Here is an 18,135-nt window from a genome sequence, read left to right on the forward strand (position 1 = left end):
GAATAACAGATACTATACCTGGGAGTGAGTCACATATAGAATAACAGATGCTATACCTGGGAGTGAGTCACATATAGAATAACAGATGCTATACCTGGGAGTGAGTCACATATAGAATAACAGATGCTATACCTGGGAGTGAGTCACATACAGAATAACAGAAACTATACCTGGGAGTGAGTCACATACAGAATAACAGATACTATACCTGGGAGTGAGTCACATACAGAATAACAGTTGCTATACCTGGGAGTGAGTCACACACAGAATAACAGTTGCTATACCTGAGAGTGAGTCACACACAGAATAACAGATACTATACCTGGGAGTGAGTCACACACAGAATAACAGATATTATACCCGGGAGTGAGTCACATATAGAATAACAGATACTATACCTGAGAGTGAGTCACACAGAATAACAGATATTATACCTGGGAGTGAGTCACATATAGAATAACAGATACTATGCCTGGGAGTGAGTCACACACAGAATAACAGATATTATACCTGGGAGTGAGTCACACACAGAATAACAGATATTATACCTGGGAGTGAGTCACATATAGAATAACAGATACTATACCTGAGAGTGAGTCACACACAGAATAACAGATACTATACCTGGGAGTGAGTCACATACAGAATAACAGATACTATACCTGAGAGTGAGTCACACACAGAATAACAGATACTATACCTGAGAGTGAGTCACACACAGAATAACAGATACTATACCTGAGAGTGAGTCACACACAGAATAACAGGCACTGTGGCTGGAAATGAGTCGCACACAGAATGTAGGAACTCTATCTAAATACGCTCATGTTAACCACATTCCCTCCCCCCCCCCGCCTGCGTTTCTGAAAATGATATCCCCGTTCCCATTCTCAGGGGTCCACAGCCATTTCAAATATCACACGCTCAACTTCAACCCTAAAATGGCTGCTCCCGGCCTCTCTGACCCAGCACCGTTCTTTAAGGCCCTTCACTGAAATCCCTCAAGTAGCTGTTTGCGTGGTTCCAGCGTCACAGCAACGTACCAGTTGTCATTGTTGATTTGATCTCCGAATCCCGGAGTGTCGATAACTGTCAGCTTCATCTTCACCCCTTTCTCCTCGATGACTGTAACAAACAAAGAAAGACAATCAGTGCGTGGGCGGGGAGTGGAGTTCTGCAGTTTGGTCCTCCTGGTTTTATAATGGGGCATAGAGTGCAAGAGTAAAGAGGTAATGATGAGGTTGTACAAAACATCGGGTCGGGCCCAGTTAGTGTACTGTGTGCCCATTATAGAAAGAACATTAAAGCCACAGAGTGCATACAGTGTAGATTCACCAGCGTGCTGCCAGGATTGGGAAATTATAATTATGAGAAGAGACTTGAGTTACTGCGATTATTTCCACTGACGCAGAGAAGGCGAAGAGGAGATTCGATATAGGTTTTTAAAATTATTTTCTCCGCTTCTATTTTTAGCAACTTTCGCAGCACCCTGCCTCATGTTTGAGTGGCGAGCAGGCCCTAGCCTGCCACGGTAATAAAATAATTGGCCGCACCATCTGCCTTCTGGATTCGTCCTATTGGACAGGACACAGAATCTGGATAGCACAGGTTGGAGTGTGTTCCACATATAGAGGATAACACAGGCTGGAGTGTGTTTGATATGTACAGGATAACACAGGCTGGAATGTGTTAGATATGTACAGGATAACACAGGCTGGAGTGTGTTAGATATATACAGGATAACACAGGCTGGAATGTGTTCCAAAAATACAGGATAACACAGGCTGGAGTGTGTTAGATATATACAGGATAACACAGGCTGGAGTGTGTTCCACATATAGAGGATAACACAGGCTGGAGTGTGTTAGATATATACAGGATAACACAGGCTGGAGTGTGTTCCACATATAGAGGATAACACAGGCTGGAGTGTGTTCCAAAAATACAGGAAAACACAGGTTGGAGTGTATCACATATATACAGGAAAACACAGGCTGGAGTGTGGTACATGTATACAGGATAACACAGGCTGGAGTGTATCACATGTATACAGGATAACACAGGCTGGAGTGTGTCACATATATACAGGAAAACACAGGCTGGAGTGTGGTACATGTATACAGGATAACACAGGCTGGAGTGTATCACATGTATACAGGATAACACAGGCTGGAGTGTATCACATATATACAGGAAAACACAGGCTGGAGTGTGGTACATGTATACAGGATAACACAGGCTGGAGTGTATCACATGTATACAGGATAACACAGGCTGGAGTGTATCACATATATACAGGATAACACAGGCTGGAGTGTGTCACATATATACAGGATAACACAGGCTGGAGTGTGTCACATATATACAGGAAAACACAGGCTGGAGTGTGGTACATGTATACAGGATAACACAGGCTGGAGTGTATCACATATATACAGGATAACACAGGTTGGAGTGTGTTACATGTATACAGGATAACACAGGCTGGAGTGTATCACATGTATACAGGATAACACAGGCTGGAGTGTATCACATGTATACAGGATAACACAGGCTGGAGTGTATCACATATATACAGGATAACACAGGCTGGAGTGTATCACATATATACAGGATAACACAGGCTGGAGTGTCACATATATACAGGATAACATAGGCTGGAGTGTCACATATATCCCACATGGTAAAAGCAAAGCTTGTGATTTCTCAACATTTCACAATTTAAAGTGCGGTGACCGTGGGTATATTTGATTGCGTGTTACTGGGAAGTGGCAGGCTGTGTATTGAAGGATTTTTTACTTTTAATTCCTGTCTTTTAAGGAAGGCCAAAGGGATGGACTAAAAAACCTGGATTACTCGGTTAAAGAGCAGAATTTGGTTAACAACAAAGATCTGTTAAACCTGACCGAAATCAGAAGGCATGCTGGGAAGCTTGACCAAGTTCGTGCATATTATTATTGCTTCAGACTGACGAGAAGCTACAGCGTTGTTCAAGGTTTGCTGTACGTTTGAAGGAAGCGGTTAGAGATAAGGAAAGGCAGAACAAAGGGAGATGTCTTCTCCTGCCGTGAGAGAGAGAAAGTTGAAAAAAACACCAGCGAGCTGTTTTGCAGCTGCAAAAATGGTTTAAAAACCACCATTTTATCATGATTTCTAGGAGACAGAACAAACGGCAGTTCAAGAAGACATCAACGAAGAAATAACCCCTCAGTCTTCAAGAAGAAGGAGTGATCACCCTTACTTCTGAGTTGTACTCCCGGATAAGGTTGTAAGCATCTTTATCTGTGAAACTATCATGTCATAATATCAATATAACCAATTGTTTAGAGAAGTATTTCATTCTCGGTTGATTCTCAGAGAGTGAGAGAAACACCCTACAGTATGCAAATGACCTCACCGTGACCAACTGTTCTGATCTCCACAGTTTTAGGGAATTTCTCTTCTCGATTCCTTCCGCACGATTTCCGACTGACTTGGGACTTAAACAGCGTGTTCACCAGTGTTGACTTCCCCAAGCCGCTCTGACCTAGAAATACAGAGGTGGGGAGATTTGTTTTTTTAATCAATGGAACAGTGACTAGCAAATTAATTTCAATATAGATAAGTGTGAAGTGGTACATTTTGGTAGGAGGAATAAGGAGGCCGCATTCTGCTTGGGACAATAAGAGTCTAAATGGGGTAAAGGTGCAAAGGGATCTAGGGGTACAGATTCACAAATCGTTAAAAGTAGCAACGCAGATTAACAATGGCATAAAAAGTGCAAACAAAGTACTGGAGTTCATTTCTAGAGATACAGAATTCAAAAGCAGAGAACCTATGTTTTTTTTATTCGTTCATGGGATGTGGGCGTCGCTGGTGAGGCCGGCATTTATTGCCCATCGCTAATTGCCCTTGAGAAGGTGGTGGTGAGCCGCCTTCTTGAACCGCTGCAGTCCATGTGGTGAAGGTTCTCCCACAGTGCTGTTAGGAAGGGAATTCCAGGATTTTGACCCAGCGACAATGAAGGAACGGCGATATATTTCCAAATCGGGATGGTGTGTGACTTGGAGGGGAACGTGCAGGTGGTGGTGTTCCCATGTACCTGCTGCTTATAAAGAACCTTGGTTAGACCACACTTGGAGTACTGTCAATAGTTCTGGTCTCCATATTATAAAAAGGATATAGAGGCACTGGAGAAGGTACAAAAAAGATTTACAAGGATGATACCAGAACTGAGAGGTTATAACTATCAGGAAAGACGGAACAGGCTGGGGGTCTTTTCTCTAGAAGAGAGAAGGCTGAGGGGTGACCTGATAGAGTCTTTAAAATTATGAAGGGGTTCGACAGGGTAAACATAGAGAAGATGTTTCCACTTGTGCAAGAGTCCGAAACTAGGGGCCATTAATATAAGATAGTCACTAATAAATCCAATAAGGAATTCAGGAGAAACTTCTTTACCCAGAGAGTGGTTAGAATGTAGAACTTGCTACCAAATGGAATGGTTGAGTGAATAGCATAGTTGCATTTAAGGGGAAACTAGAAACATTCATGAGGGAGAAAGGAATAGAAGGATATGCTGATAGGGTGAGATGAAGTAAGGTTGGAGGAGGTTCGTGTGGAGCATAAACACCGGCATGGACCAGTTGGGCCGAATGGCCTGTTTCTGTGCTGTAAATTCTATGTAAAGATTCCTTCTATTTTCTCCCTGCCTCTGCTGAAGGCTGGTAGATTCCAGCATCCTCCAGTTCCTCACCCTCACTCAGATCACCCACTCGACTGTGGATGTCGATGGGCTATTTAGTCGTGGGGAGCATCGCACCTCAGCCGATGTTGCACTCACACTTGCTAGCGAATGCCTCTGGCCGGTAATGGGAGCGGGTGAATACTGGCCGGTTTTGTCCCACGAAAGCTGAAGTCAGTTGCAGCGTCTCCAGCCTGCCTTCTGGCTGAGATTAATCCTCATTTATTTATTTACTTGGATTTTTCCCCCCGCCTTCTTAAAAAAATTATTCCACTTATTAAGCAAACTTAAAAAAAGTTTGAGAGCAGCATTGTACTTGGTACTTAGCTTCATGCTGAGAGTGCCTTTGCAGTTATAGAACGGGGGAGGGAATCTCAGGCTACCACTCATTGCGGAGGCAAGTGTCTCTCAGGGCTGTTTGAAAATGGTAATTTTACTAACTGGATGAGGCAGTGCTGATTTTACCGAATATATTATTTAACATTGTGTTAGCAGAGGCAGCTTCTGTCTCTGATCCTCATAAGGAGCAATCTGTTGGTGCATATGTGCAAGTATGTGCGTGTATATGTATATAAACCCACTACAGAATGTGTAAAAGCCGACAATTCACTTCCTCTTGTACTGTTTGGCTTGTGTGTGTGTCTCAGGGTTGCCAACTCTAATTGGACATATTCCTGGAGGTTTCATCACATGACCTCCGGCCTCCAACTGCCCCGCCCAGTCAAACAGTCTTTTTTCCCCGTCACCAATATTTTTATAACTAATAAACATAAGTTACATCGAGTCTACAGCACAGAAACAGGCCATTCGGCCCAACTGGTCTATGCCGGTGTTTATGTTCCACACGAGCCTCCTCCCTCCCTACTTATCTAACCCTATCTTCATATTCCTTCTATCCCTTTCTCCCTCATGTACCTATCTAGCTTCCCCTTAAATGAATCTATGCTATTCACCTCAACTACTCTTTGTAGTAGCGAGTTCCACATTCTCAACAGTCCTTGGGTAAAGAAGTTTCTCCTGAATTCCTTACTGGATTTATTAGTGACTATTTTATATTTATGACCTCTAGTTTTGGACTCTCCCACAAGTGAAAACATTTTCTCCACTTCCAACCTATCAAACCCTTTCATTATCTTAACGACCTTTATCAGGTCACCCCTCAGCCTTCTCTGCCCCAGTCTGTCCAGCTTCTCCTGATAAGTCTATCCTCTCAGTTCTGGTGTCATCCTTGTCAATCTTTTTTGCACTTCTCTAAGTGTTGAAAGAAAATTAAAAAAACACACCGTTTTTTAATGCCCCTATGATTTTTCTCCCAGATGTTGCTCACAGCAGTGTTCAGGGGATTAATCTTTAATCCCTGGAGATTCCATGTACAATCATGAAGGGTTGGCAACCCTAGTGTGTCTCAGTGTCAGCTCCAGATAAAAAGGAACAACTGACACCCTCCCAGTACTGTTGTGTTCATGTGTCAGAGGGTCAGAGTGCATGGGTCAGAGTTGGTGGCTGCCCTCTGCTCCATGTGGGCCTCTGTACGCAACTATAGTAGCAGAATGTTTGTTGATGTATCTATACAGAACGTTTCTTACTTTCATGTTCTTCTCTCCTACGCTCTCCAACCCTGATGTTATCCTGCACTGTGGGTCTTGGCCTTTCACCTAAGTCTCTGAATAGGAATGCCTTTTTGGAGCTGAACTCACTGATCAGGAACTCACGGGGAACACCGCCACTGTTCATCCCTGGAGTCGAGTCAAGAGAGGAAAATTCGGGAAGTGTAAAGGGGAGGTTAAATGCGACACCCAAATACTCACCTACGACCATGATGTTAAAATCGAATCCAGTCTTCATGGTTTTCCGTCGCATTTGCTCAATGATGGTGTCGATGCCCACGTAGCCCAGTAACTGGGAGCCCACAGCCGATGGTTTCATGGGCACCACTGGCTTCGGCTTAGCGTCCTGTACCACATCCGACATCCCGGATCCCAATTTTTTCTCTTCTTCTAAACCTTAAGGAAAAATTGATAATAACAGAGTGTATTCCACATCTTGGCATCTTTTTATTGTCACTTTTCCTCCTCGCTATTGTAATCCCCTAAAGTAAGAATGGAGTGTGAGTGTGTGTGTGAGTGTGAGTGTGTCTGTAACAAGACAGTCCCATTCACAAGGAGAAGCTTTGTCAATTTAGAAGCATGCCACATTTCTAGTGTTCAATCTCTCTCCCCCTGCCCTGCAACATTTAAGATCTTCAGCAATAGTCATAGATGGCAAAAGGCCATTGGGCCCATCAAGTTCATCTGTCCAGTACCAACTCACCCAGCCCAATTACCAATATCCGACTCACCCAGCCCAATATCCGACTCACCCAGCCCAATATCCGACTCACCCAGCCCAATATCCGACTCACCCAGCCCAATATCCGACTCACCCAGCCCAATATCCGACTCACCCAGCCCAATATCCGACTCACCCAGCCCAATATCCGACTCACCCAGCCCAATATCCGACTCACCCAGCCCAATATCCGACTCACCCAGCCCAATATCCGACTCACCCAGCCCAATACGCCATTCTGATACCACTATACCATCTACATTACAAAGAACAATTGCAATAAAACAAAATGTCCGCGTTATAATGGCCAACGTCTGCGTGTCTGACTGATTGGCCCATAATTTGCTGGGAAAATAACGATGAGTTCAATGTGTTCACCGTCATCAATGCGTTCACCGTCATTAAATAACCCAGCAATCTGTGGTGAGGAAGAGATACCCCGTGAGTTGTGAATCGCCACAGATTGCTGGACGATTTGCGCCACTCCACTGTAAGCCTCGCGAGAACGGGAGATCACCCGCAACCTCCCCGTGAGTGTCAAGAAATTGCTGCTTTTGTGCTGCTGAAACAAATTAAACTCAATGCAAAAAGTTAGGGCTGGTACTTAACGACATAAGGACCCTTTCAATGCTGAGATTTATGTTCCTGCAATGCCACTGACCTTTCCGGCCCAAAAAGGGAACAATTGAAACTGTGGCGTCTCATTCCTGTAGGAGGTAAACTGTTCCTCGAGGTTTTTAAAATTTAAATCTTTTTTCTCACTTTTCCTTTCTATCGCTTTTCTCTCTATCTCCTTTAATCCAATCTTTCTTTCCCTCTCTTTATTTCTCCTTCTGTATCGAATTAGATTCGAAATCACCCTGTTTCCTTCTCCGTCGTTTGCTCTGCTCCTTTCTCTATCCTTAAATTTCATAAGAACATAAGAAATAGGAGCAGGAGTAGGCCAATCGGCCCCTCGAGCCTGCTCCGCCATTCAATAAGATCATGGCTGATCTGATCCTAACCTCAAATCTAAATTCATGTCCAATTTCCTGCCCGCTCCCCGTAACCCCTAATTCCCTTTACTTCTAGGAAACTGTCTATTTCTGTTTTAAATTTATTTAATGATGTAGCTTCCACAGCTTCCTGGGGCAGCAAATTCCACAGACCTACTACCCTCTGAGTGAAGAAGTTTCTCCTCATCTCAATTTTGAAAGAGCAGCCCCTTATTCTAAGATTATGCCCCCTAGTTCTAGTTTCACCCATCCTTGGGAACATCCTTACCACATCCACCCGATCAAGCCCCTTCACAATCTTATATGTTTCAATAAGATCGCCTCTCATTCTTCTGAACTCCAATGAGTAGAGTCCCAATCTACTCAACCTCTCCTCATATGTCCACCCCCTCATCCCCGGGATTAACTGAGTGAACCTTCTTTGTACTGCCTCGAGAGCAAGTATGTCTTTTCTTAAGTATGGACACCAAAACTGTATGCAGTATTCCAGGTGCGGTCTCACCAATACCTTATATAACTGCAGCAATACCTCCCTGTTTTTATATTCTATCCCCCGAGCAATAAACGCCAACATTCCGTTGGCCTTAGAGTCATAGAGTCATAGAGTCATAGAGTTATACAGCACGGATAGAGGCCCTTCGGCCCATCGTGTCCGCGCCGGCCATCAGCCCTGTCTACTCTAATCCCATATTCCAGCATTTGGTCCGTAGCCTTGTATGCTATGGCATTTCAAGTGCTCATCCAAATGCTTCTTGAATGTTGTGAGGGTTCCTGCCTCCACAACCCTTTCAGGCAGTGAGTTCCAGACTCCAACCACCCTCTGGGTGAAAAAGTTCTTTCTCAAATCCCCTCTAAACCTCCCGCCTTTTACCTTGAATCTATGTCCCCTTGTTATAGAACCCTCAACGAAGGGAAAAAGCTCCTTAGTATCCATCCTATCTGTGCCCCTCATAATTTTGTACACCTCAATCATGTCCCCCCTCAGCCTCCTCTGCTCCAAGGAAAACAAACCCAATCTTCCCAGTCTCTCTTCATAGCTGAAGCGCTCCAGCCCTGGTAACATCCTGGTGAATCTCCTCTGCACCCTCTCCAAAGCGATCACATCCTTCCTGTAGTGTGGCGACCAGAACTGCACACAGTACTCCAGCTGTGGCCTAACCAGTGTTTTATACAGCTCCATCATAACCTCCTTGCTCTTATATTCTATGCCTCGGCTAATAAAGGCAAGTATCCCATATGCCTTCTTTACCACCTTATCTACCTGTTCCGCCGCCTTCAGGGATCTGTGAACTTGCACACCAAGATCCCTCTGACCCTCTGTCTTGCCTAGGGTCCTCCCATTCATTGTGTATTCCCTTGCCTTGTTAGTCCCTCCAAAGTGCATCACCTCGCACTTTTCCGGGTTAAATTCCATTTGCCACTGTTCTGCCCATCTGACCAACCCATCTATATCGTCCTGCAGACTGAGGCTATCCTCCTCGCTATTTACCACCCTACCAATTTTTGTATCATCAGCGAACTTACTGATCATACCTTTTACATTCATATCCAAGTCATTAATGTAGACCACAAACAGCAAGGGACCCAGCACCGATCCCTGTGGTACCCCACTGGCCACAGGCTTCCAGTCACAAAAACAACCTTCGACCATCACCCTCTGCCTTCTGCCACTAAGCCAGTTTTGTATCCAAAGTGCCAAGGCACCCTGGACTCCATGGGCTCGTACCTTCTTGACCAGTCTCCTGTGGGGGACTTTATTGAAGGCCTTACTGAAATCCATGTATACCACATCCACTGCGTTACCCTCATCCACACGCCTAGTCACCCCCTCAAAAAATTCAATCCTTCTTGATCACCTGCTGCACCTGCATACTAACTTTTTGATTTTCTTGCACTAGGACCCCCAGATCCCTTTGTACTGCAGTACTTTCCAGTTCTCATCGGTTAAGGGGATAGACTGATGGTCCCGTCATTCACCAAGGTCCCAGATGCCCCGTTCCCTCACCCTGTCTTTATCAGCCGCAAAAAACAATTTCCAGCTGAAGGGTGCGGGGAAAAAAAAATCTAACAAACGGAGCGGGCCATAAGATCTGGGCTGTCGTGCTTACAGTCACGACGCAGTGAAGATAAAATAATCGACATGCGGTCAACAGACTGTAACTAAATGAATCATTGACAGAACAGTTCATCCCACTGTCCTCTGGCACAGAGCTGGAGGAACAGTTTAAACAGTTGTCACTTGACGGCAGGGGAGCAGTTTTCCTTCACAATTAAATTGACATTTCCCTCTCTTCCCCCCACGCCCCCCTCCGCCAAGAAAAAGCTTCTTGACCATTAACCAGAGGAAATGAACATTAAAAATGATCGAGAAGCACCTCCGACACAGACAAGGAGCTGGTCCCCAGGGTCGGACGGGTCACAAAGAGATCAGATAAAGCTGGAAAGCAGGACGAGTCGTGACGAAGGATTAGAGATGCAGGGATGAACTCACTGATTTTATTTCCAAGCCTGCTGTGATTATTGTTTTCCAACTCAACGGATCTGAACGGTAATTTGCCCTGGGCTGATTGCCAAGTGGAGATGTCCAGCCCCAGTCCAAGAGTTTATGTAACCCCAGCACATGGTTTAGCACGTTACAGTTATATCTCAGGCATGGACCCGTCGTATAGCAGGCTGGGCCCTGCACCTTGCTCTGGCCTTCCTTATGGGCTGTTAATGCTGTGCTGATTGAAAGCCCGCGTTCTGAAGATTGACAATTAAACTCACACCTGCAGTTCAGTCCGTTAAATCCACTTCAAGATTACTGATTATCAAATGTGAGCTTACTTTATAAATTTTCCTGTTTACCACAGTTCGTTTTTGTCACACAAGATGAAAATAGTGCCGCAGGGTCTAGGTCAAAGGGCATTTTATGACCTAGGAGCCAAAGGTATGTTAGGTTTAAGACAAAGCATCTGTGCACCACCCCCTCATCACCGCCCCACCTACCTCCACCCCTAGTGGCTGAGTGGCCAAATGCTCTGAGTGATGTGATACTGAGACATACAGACAGAATGTCCAAGTTATATAGAATTACATAGAATGTACAGTACAGAAACAGGCCATTCGGCCCAACTGGTCCATGTCGGTGTTTATGCTCCACACGAGACTCCTCCCACCCCTCTTCATCTAACCCTATCAGCATATCCTTCTACTCCTTTCTCCCTCATGTGTTCATCTAGCTTCCTCTTAAATGCATCTATGCTATTCACCTCAACTACTCCTTGTGGTAGCGAGTTCCACATTCTAACCACTTTCTGGGTAAAGAAGTTTCTCCTGAATTCTCTTTATTATTAGATTTATTAGTGACTATCTTGTATTGATGGCCCCTAGTTCTGGTCTCCCCCACAAGTGGAAACATCATCTCTACGTCTACCCTATCAAACCCTTTCATAATCGTAAAGACCTCCATCAGGTCACCTCTCAGTCTTCTCTTTTCTAGAGAGAAGAGTCCCAGCCTGTTCAATTTTTCCTGGTGGGTATAACCTCTCAGTTCTGGTATCATCCTAGTAAATCTTTTTTGCACCAGTCCCACTTTTTATAATATGGAGACCAGAACTGTTCACAGTACTCCAAGTGTGGTCTAATTGTAAGATTCTCAAAATTCACAGATCCCCCAAAAACTCAGAGAAAAACCCTAAAGAAATTCACCTTTACCCTGAGTATGGGAAAACTTTGGCCATTGACTATAATCCTAAAATGGAAGGATAGTTGAGAGGTCACCAGACAAAATCTACAACCCACACGTGGAAGGTGGGAGAATTACTGCTTCAGACATGTCTCTGTTTTAATGCAAAACGGACAGCAGGGGGTCGATAAGCACTCCCATTGAAAGAGATAACTGTTTCCAGACTGGTGGGGCCATGCTTTTGTTTTAATGCAAAACCTATCAACACCTAGGACGTTGGATACAAAAGGAAGCCTATGTGACAAGCTCTAAATCAGAATTAAAAACAATGACACATTGGGAGAAGCAATTTGCAATATGATTGGGACCATCAAAAGGCCATCAAAGAACTTTGTAAGAACTGTTTAAACAGACCATTGTAGAAGAGACAGCCACAAGGCAAAAGCTCTCTCTCTCTCTCTCTGGCTTGCTGGCTCTGGTGGGCTGCTTGTGTTGGTTCTGCCTGTGTCTGGAAAGAAGAGCAGTTTGCAGTTTCCAGCAAACAACAAGGCGAGGGGAAGGCAGTTTGACAAGGAAGATCAGCAGCTCTAGAAGCACGCCGACACACAAGAAGAAACCAGAGCAACAGTCCCAGTGACCGTCAGACACCTCGCGGCAACAAGGGCCTTACGAAACAACCAACCGAATATTACCACCAACCAACCGGGTAATATTGAGCCACCGCGACCAAAGAGAACCAACTCGGGAGAAAACCGAAGACCCGCAAAGTTACTACTCTACAATCTATTTCTGACTTATCTCTGGGTGAATTACTGTCAAGGTTTCGTTTGGTGAGCATTATCCCTGGTCCTTTAGAGTCCAACCTAGCTAGTACAGTGGGATTGGGAGGGGTGAGGTATCTTTCTACTGTAATTTCCCTCGCGTGTACTGTAGTGTTCCCCATTTTATTAGAGTGTTAAGATTGTTGTGTTGTATTTCCACTCTTGAATAAAGGTCAAAGTTTCTTGCACCAAAACCAGTTGTCTGCTGCACTTTGTCACAACCCCCAAATAAGTCCAAGGTCTAGAACCGTGGGAGTGGGAGCGATTCGAACCGCTCAGTAGTCAGAGGTGAAGCTGACACACACCACCACCCCCTACATAACCAAAGTTCTATACAAGTTTAACATAATTTCCCTGCTTTTCATTCTATCCCTCTAGAAATGAACCCCAGTGCTTGGTTTGCTTTTTTATGGCCTTATTAACCTGCGTCACTACTTTTAGTGATTTGTATATCTGTACCCCCAGATCCCTCTGCTCCTCTACCCCATTTAGACTCTTATTATCCGAGCAATATGTGGCCCCCCCTTATTCTTCCTACCAAAATGTCCCAATTTGGTAGCTACAACTGGCCTCAGTGCCTCCAGGTAAGGGAGGTAAAAATAAATCATTCATTTTTATCCAGTCAGCCCCACTGGGGATTGCATGTGGATATTGGGCTTGTGTATATCACCCAATGGTTGACTAGCCTGCGCAAATTCCTGAGGCACTCACATTTAGAGCCACCTCTTGGGCGAAAGATCTGAGTTACCCATTGTCGGAACTGAGATTGATTGTACCATTTCCTACGCTAACATTCTTTCTCAGCACCTTAAAACTGTGCATCACACCTCTCACAGTCTTCCGTACAATCTACAGGTTTTAAAACCCAACCTAATCGCTGCTTCCTGACTGATCTCATCTTCTCTTCCATTCTTTTGAACCTTGTTCTATGGGCTTTGGGCTTCCGCCCGGGCTATTGGTGAAGTGAAATAAGTGCCGTAGGTCCAGATTTTGCACAGGGCTCTCCCGATCTCCTGTCAAGCTGCATAAACGCCGGAATTCCCTGCAATGCACGGAAAGAAATACACTTGTCCAAGAATCTGCGCTGAGTGTTAATGAACAGATTCCGATACTCAAACCTCTCTCATTGTGAAACCAAACCGCAGGCGTCTTCTACAAACTTCTACAAACTATCAGCAACTTGCCTCTGAGTGCAAATTAGAAGTAGAGATTACGGCCCTGAATTTCCTCTGGGGTTTTACAGCTCTCCCGCTGTAACTCTGGTGCGAGACCTGCAGAACCCCCCAGGAAGATCGCGGAGACCTAACTGTGTCAGGTCTCCGTCTTTTCCACGAGTTCCCTCTTTGTCATATATGTTCCTTGTAAGGGGATGGAACTTCCATCTGCCTCTTACAAGGCAACTTGAGCTGGGGGAGGGACCAGGGGAGGGGGCTTCCTAACCCGAGAGTTACTGCACTTCAGGTTGGATTGGGACCCTGTCTAGTAGTGGCAGCTGGTACACTAAGTGAGTGGAGGTACACCGATATCCACAAGGACATAGGTGGAGTCCAGGTCGGGCAAATGGCCTGAAACCCCTTAAATATTTTAATTTATTTTACGATGCACAGGGGGCTACTAAGACCATTAGGGGTTGGGCACTGGGGTTTCTGCCAACAATGTGTCCAATGTTGGCAGCACCCAAGGGTATGGCTGGAATCATGATACAAGTAACGGTGGGATCTATATCAACACCATGATTTATACCAAGTTAGGTGAATGTACTGCACAGGGGGGTATACTCAGGAGTGAGTAACAGGCTGCAATCCAATCTGGGGGTTTGGATAGTTTATATAGAATAATGGATACTCGAGTGCATTACAGACTGGAGTCCAGTTAAGAAATAATTGATTGAGATACAGCATCTCACATCGACACTGACTGAGACACCACCTGATCGACACTGACTGAGACACCACCTGATCGACACTGACTGAGACACCACCTGATCGACACTGACTGAGACACCACCTGATCGACACTGACTGAGACACCACCTGATCGACACTGACTGAGACACCACCTGATCGACACTGACTGAGACACCACCTGATCGACACTGACTGAGACACCACCTGATCGACACTGACTGAGACACCACCTGATCGACACTGACTGAGACACCGTCTGATCGACACTGACTGAGACACCACCTGATCGACACTGACTGAGACACCGTCTGATCGACACTGACTGAGACACCACCTGATCGACACTGACTGAGACACCACCTGATCGACACTGACTGAGACACCACCTTCCAGTGACACTAACTGAGTTATATCATATCCCATTGACGTTGACAATGACTAAGGGTCAAGCCAGCTGAATTCTTTACCATCTGTAGTGGGTGAGTCTGAACTCTGTAGGACACAGGAGGGCTCAGAATTCTGGAGGCGGTTCCCATAGTCGGACGAGGCCATGAAGTGATTTGAAAGTGAGGATGAGAATTTTAAATTGGATATTTTGTGGGGACAGGAAGCCATTGTAGATCAACAAGGATGGGGGTGATGGGATGTTGGTGGGGGGGAGGGAGGGTTTACTGTAGAATAGGATGTGGATGACAAATTGGAGTTTTAGACAAATTGGAGTTTGTACAGCATGGAGGTCAAGAGCCCAGTGAGTAGGACATTGAAGAAATCCAATTGAGAGATAACAAAAGCGTGGATAATGGTTTCAGTCGAGGTGAGGGTGAAGGAGAGGTGAGGGTGTTAGGGTAAGAGTGAGGTTAGAGTGAGGTGAGGGGGTTAGTGTTAGGGTGAGGTTAGAGTGAGGTGAGGGGGTTAGGGTTAGGGTGAGGTTAGAGTGAGGTGAGGGGGTTAGTGTTAGGGTGAGGTTAGAGTGAGGTGAGGGGGTTAGTGTTAGGGTGAGGTTAGGGTGAGGTGAGGGTGTTGGTGTTAGGGTGAGGTTAGGGTTAGGGTGAGGTTAGGGTGAGGTTAGGGTTAGGGTGAGGTTAGGGTGAGGTTAGAGTGAGGTGAGGGGGTTAGTGTTAGGGTGAGGTTAGGGTGAGGTTAGGGTTAGGGTGAGGTTAGGGTGAGGTTAGGGTTAGGGTGAGGTTAGAGTGAGGTGAGGGTGTTAGTGTTAGGGTGAGGTTAGGGTGAGGTTAGGGTTAGGGTGAGGTTGTGAAGGCGGTAGGTAATTTTTGACGATGGATTTGATATGGGGTTTGAAGCTCAACTCTGGGTCAAACTGGATTCCGAGCTTGACACTGTCTGGTTCAGTCTGTGCGAGCAGCCAGTCTGTGGGAAGGGAGCAGAGATTTTGATGGGTGCCAAAACAATGATCCTTGTCTTCCCAATGGTCTTTGTCTTCAATTGGAGGAAATTCTGGCTCATCCATCAACTTCATGTCAGGCAGGCAGTGTGACAGCAGAGAGGTGGTTATGGGCCAAGGGAAGAGAGGTGGTTATGGGCCATGGGAAGAGAGGTGGTTATGGGCCATGGGAAGAGAGGTGGTTATGGGCCAAGGGAAGAGAGGTGGTTATGGGCCAGGGGCAGAGAGGTGGTTATGGGCCAGGGGAAGAGAGGTGGTTATGGGCCATGGGAAGAGAGGTGGTTATGGGTCAAGGGAAGAGAGGTGGTTATGGGTCAAGGGAAGAGAGGTGGTTATGGGCCAAGGGAAGAGAGGTGGTTATGGGCCAGGGGAAGAGAGGTGGTTATGGGCCAGGGGAAGAGAGGTGGTTATGGGCCATGGGAAGAGAGGTGGTTATGGGCCAAGTGAAGAGAGGTGGTTATGGGCCATGGGAAGTGGTGGGGAGGGGTTAGCTGGACGTCATCAGCAAACATGGAACATGACCTCGTGCATGCAGATGATATCACTGAGGGACAGCATGTACATGAGGAAGAAAAGGGACCAAGGATAGTTCCTTGGGGGCCATGCTGAGGTGATAATCCGGAGATGGAAAGGGCCTAAATTTGCCCCCTTGATGTGGTTCTGATTGTTACTAATCTGTTGTTCACTGTCAGGGTTCATTTTCCAAAGGAAATTGCACTCATGGCCTTTTAAAGAAGAGGGCCCCATAGTCAAGACCCTTCAAAAAAGGAGCGTTAGTTTAACAGCAGCTTTCTTTTGCCATTCTAGTGATTTTTGAACACTGTTGTTTAATATGGTTGGGAGTGTTTTCTGGAGGGAGTTGCTGTGTCTCACTGTGAGATGAATTGTCAGCCTCACTGTTGAAATGGCACGATTGCTGAATCTCACCAGGTTAATGACTGCGTTTCTACTGATAATAACTCAGCTCCCCACTGTGCTGCTGGACCAAGAAACAAAAAAGAACAAAATAACAGCAGTAGATAAAAGATTGTTAAGGACAATTAACACTGAGTTTTAAAAGGTCGCATCCCCACCTGATAAGAAAGAAAAAAAACCTTGCATTTATGTCGCACCTTTCATGTCCTCAGAATGTCACCAAGTACTTCACAACCAATTAATTACATCGGAAGTGAAAGTGTTGGTGTCACAAACAGCACAAATCACAAACAGGATCCCTATTAAACAGAGGGCCTGACCATCAAGGTCCCCTTTAAAGAGTGAGTCTCTTCTTCAAGAATTCTTTTAAAGATTGAGTTACATCATCAGGTTTCTCTTAAAGAGGGAGTCTCACTATTGGGGAATTTCTTTTAAACAAGGAAGCATACCATCACAGCTCCTTTTAAAGAGGGAATTTCACCATTGGGACCCCTTTTAAAAAGGGGGGGGTCTCACTATTGGAACCTATTTTACAGAAAGAACCATGTCGCCAAGATCCTTTTCAAACAGGCAATCTCACCAATCCAGATCCCTTTTTGAAGAGGGAATCTCACCCTGGAGACCACTTTTGGAGAGTTGAGTCAATCATCAGAGCCCCATTGTTAGACGGATGCCTGTAATTTCTACTTAAGCCATTTCCTGGGGGTTTCCACGGATCTTCCATCAAAGTTACGGTGGGAAATCGGTAGAATCCCCACTTAGGGATGGGCAATAAATGCCGGCCTTGCCAGCGATGCCCACATCCCATGAACAAATAATTTTTAAAAATGTTACCCCAGGGTCTCATCCATCTCTTTCAAAGAGGGTCTCATTATTGGGATGTTGCTTTTGTATCTCTACACACTTCCCTTGGAGGACAGTGGAAGGATTTGCAGTCTGTGATGTGAATGCTCCTTCTGTTGTCATAACCATCTTTATACCAGTCAGTAGGATGGTTAATCCTATACAGCAGGAGGTTTGATGGGTTCCCAGCACAACCCATACAACGAGGCAGCAGCAGCACACCAGACTTGAGTATCCCACAGGATGTCAACCCAGAATTCAGAGCTGTTGCTGGGACTGTCTAGAACAGGGTTTGAACCCTGAACCATCTGGCTCAGAGGCAGGAAAGCTACCACTGAGCCAAAGGCTTGCTCCACTATTGGGATAACTGGGAACCCTTTTTGAATATGGCGTCTCAGCATTGAGCCGCTGTTTGAAGAGGGAGTATTAGCACTAAGAACCCTTTTAAAGAGGGAATCTCTCCATTGGGACCTCTCTTCATCCTGTGTTTCATATCAACGTGAGATCGACATATTGTAAAACAGACTATTGTCACAC

At 45.4% G+C, this 18,135-nt stretch overlaps 1 protein-coding gene across 1 annotated transcript in view; it reads right to left on the reverse strand.

Moving 5' to 3' along the window:
• LOC137305699 (neuronal-specific septin-3-like) overlaps window positions 1-18,135 on the reverse strand; it is a 52,946-nt gene that overhangs the window by 22,510 nt on the left and 12,301 nt on the right. Inside the window, exons 2-4 of the mRNA XM_067974613.1 lie at window positions 6,529-6,723; window positions 3,398-3,526; window positions 1,044-1,125 (exon numbers count right to left, since the gene is read on the reverse strand). Coding sequence (XP_067830714.1) covers window positions 1,044-1,125; window positions 3,398-3,526; window positions 6,529-6,691 — 374 coding nt within the window. The 5' untranslated portion in view covers window positions 6,692-6,723. The remainder of the gene's footprint in view (window positions 1-1,043; window positions 1,126-3,397; window positions 3,527-6,528; window positions 6,724-18,135) is intronic.

This window comes from Heptranchias perlo, chromosome 40 (assembly GCF_035084215.1).
Source record: "Heptranchias perlo isolate sHepPer1 chromosome 40, sHepPer1.hap1, whole genome shotgun sequence".
Classification (NCBI taxonomy): domain Eukaryota; kingdom Metazoa; phylum Chordata; class Chondrichthyes; order Hexanchiformes; family Hexanchidae; genus Heptranchias; species Heptranchias perlo.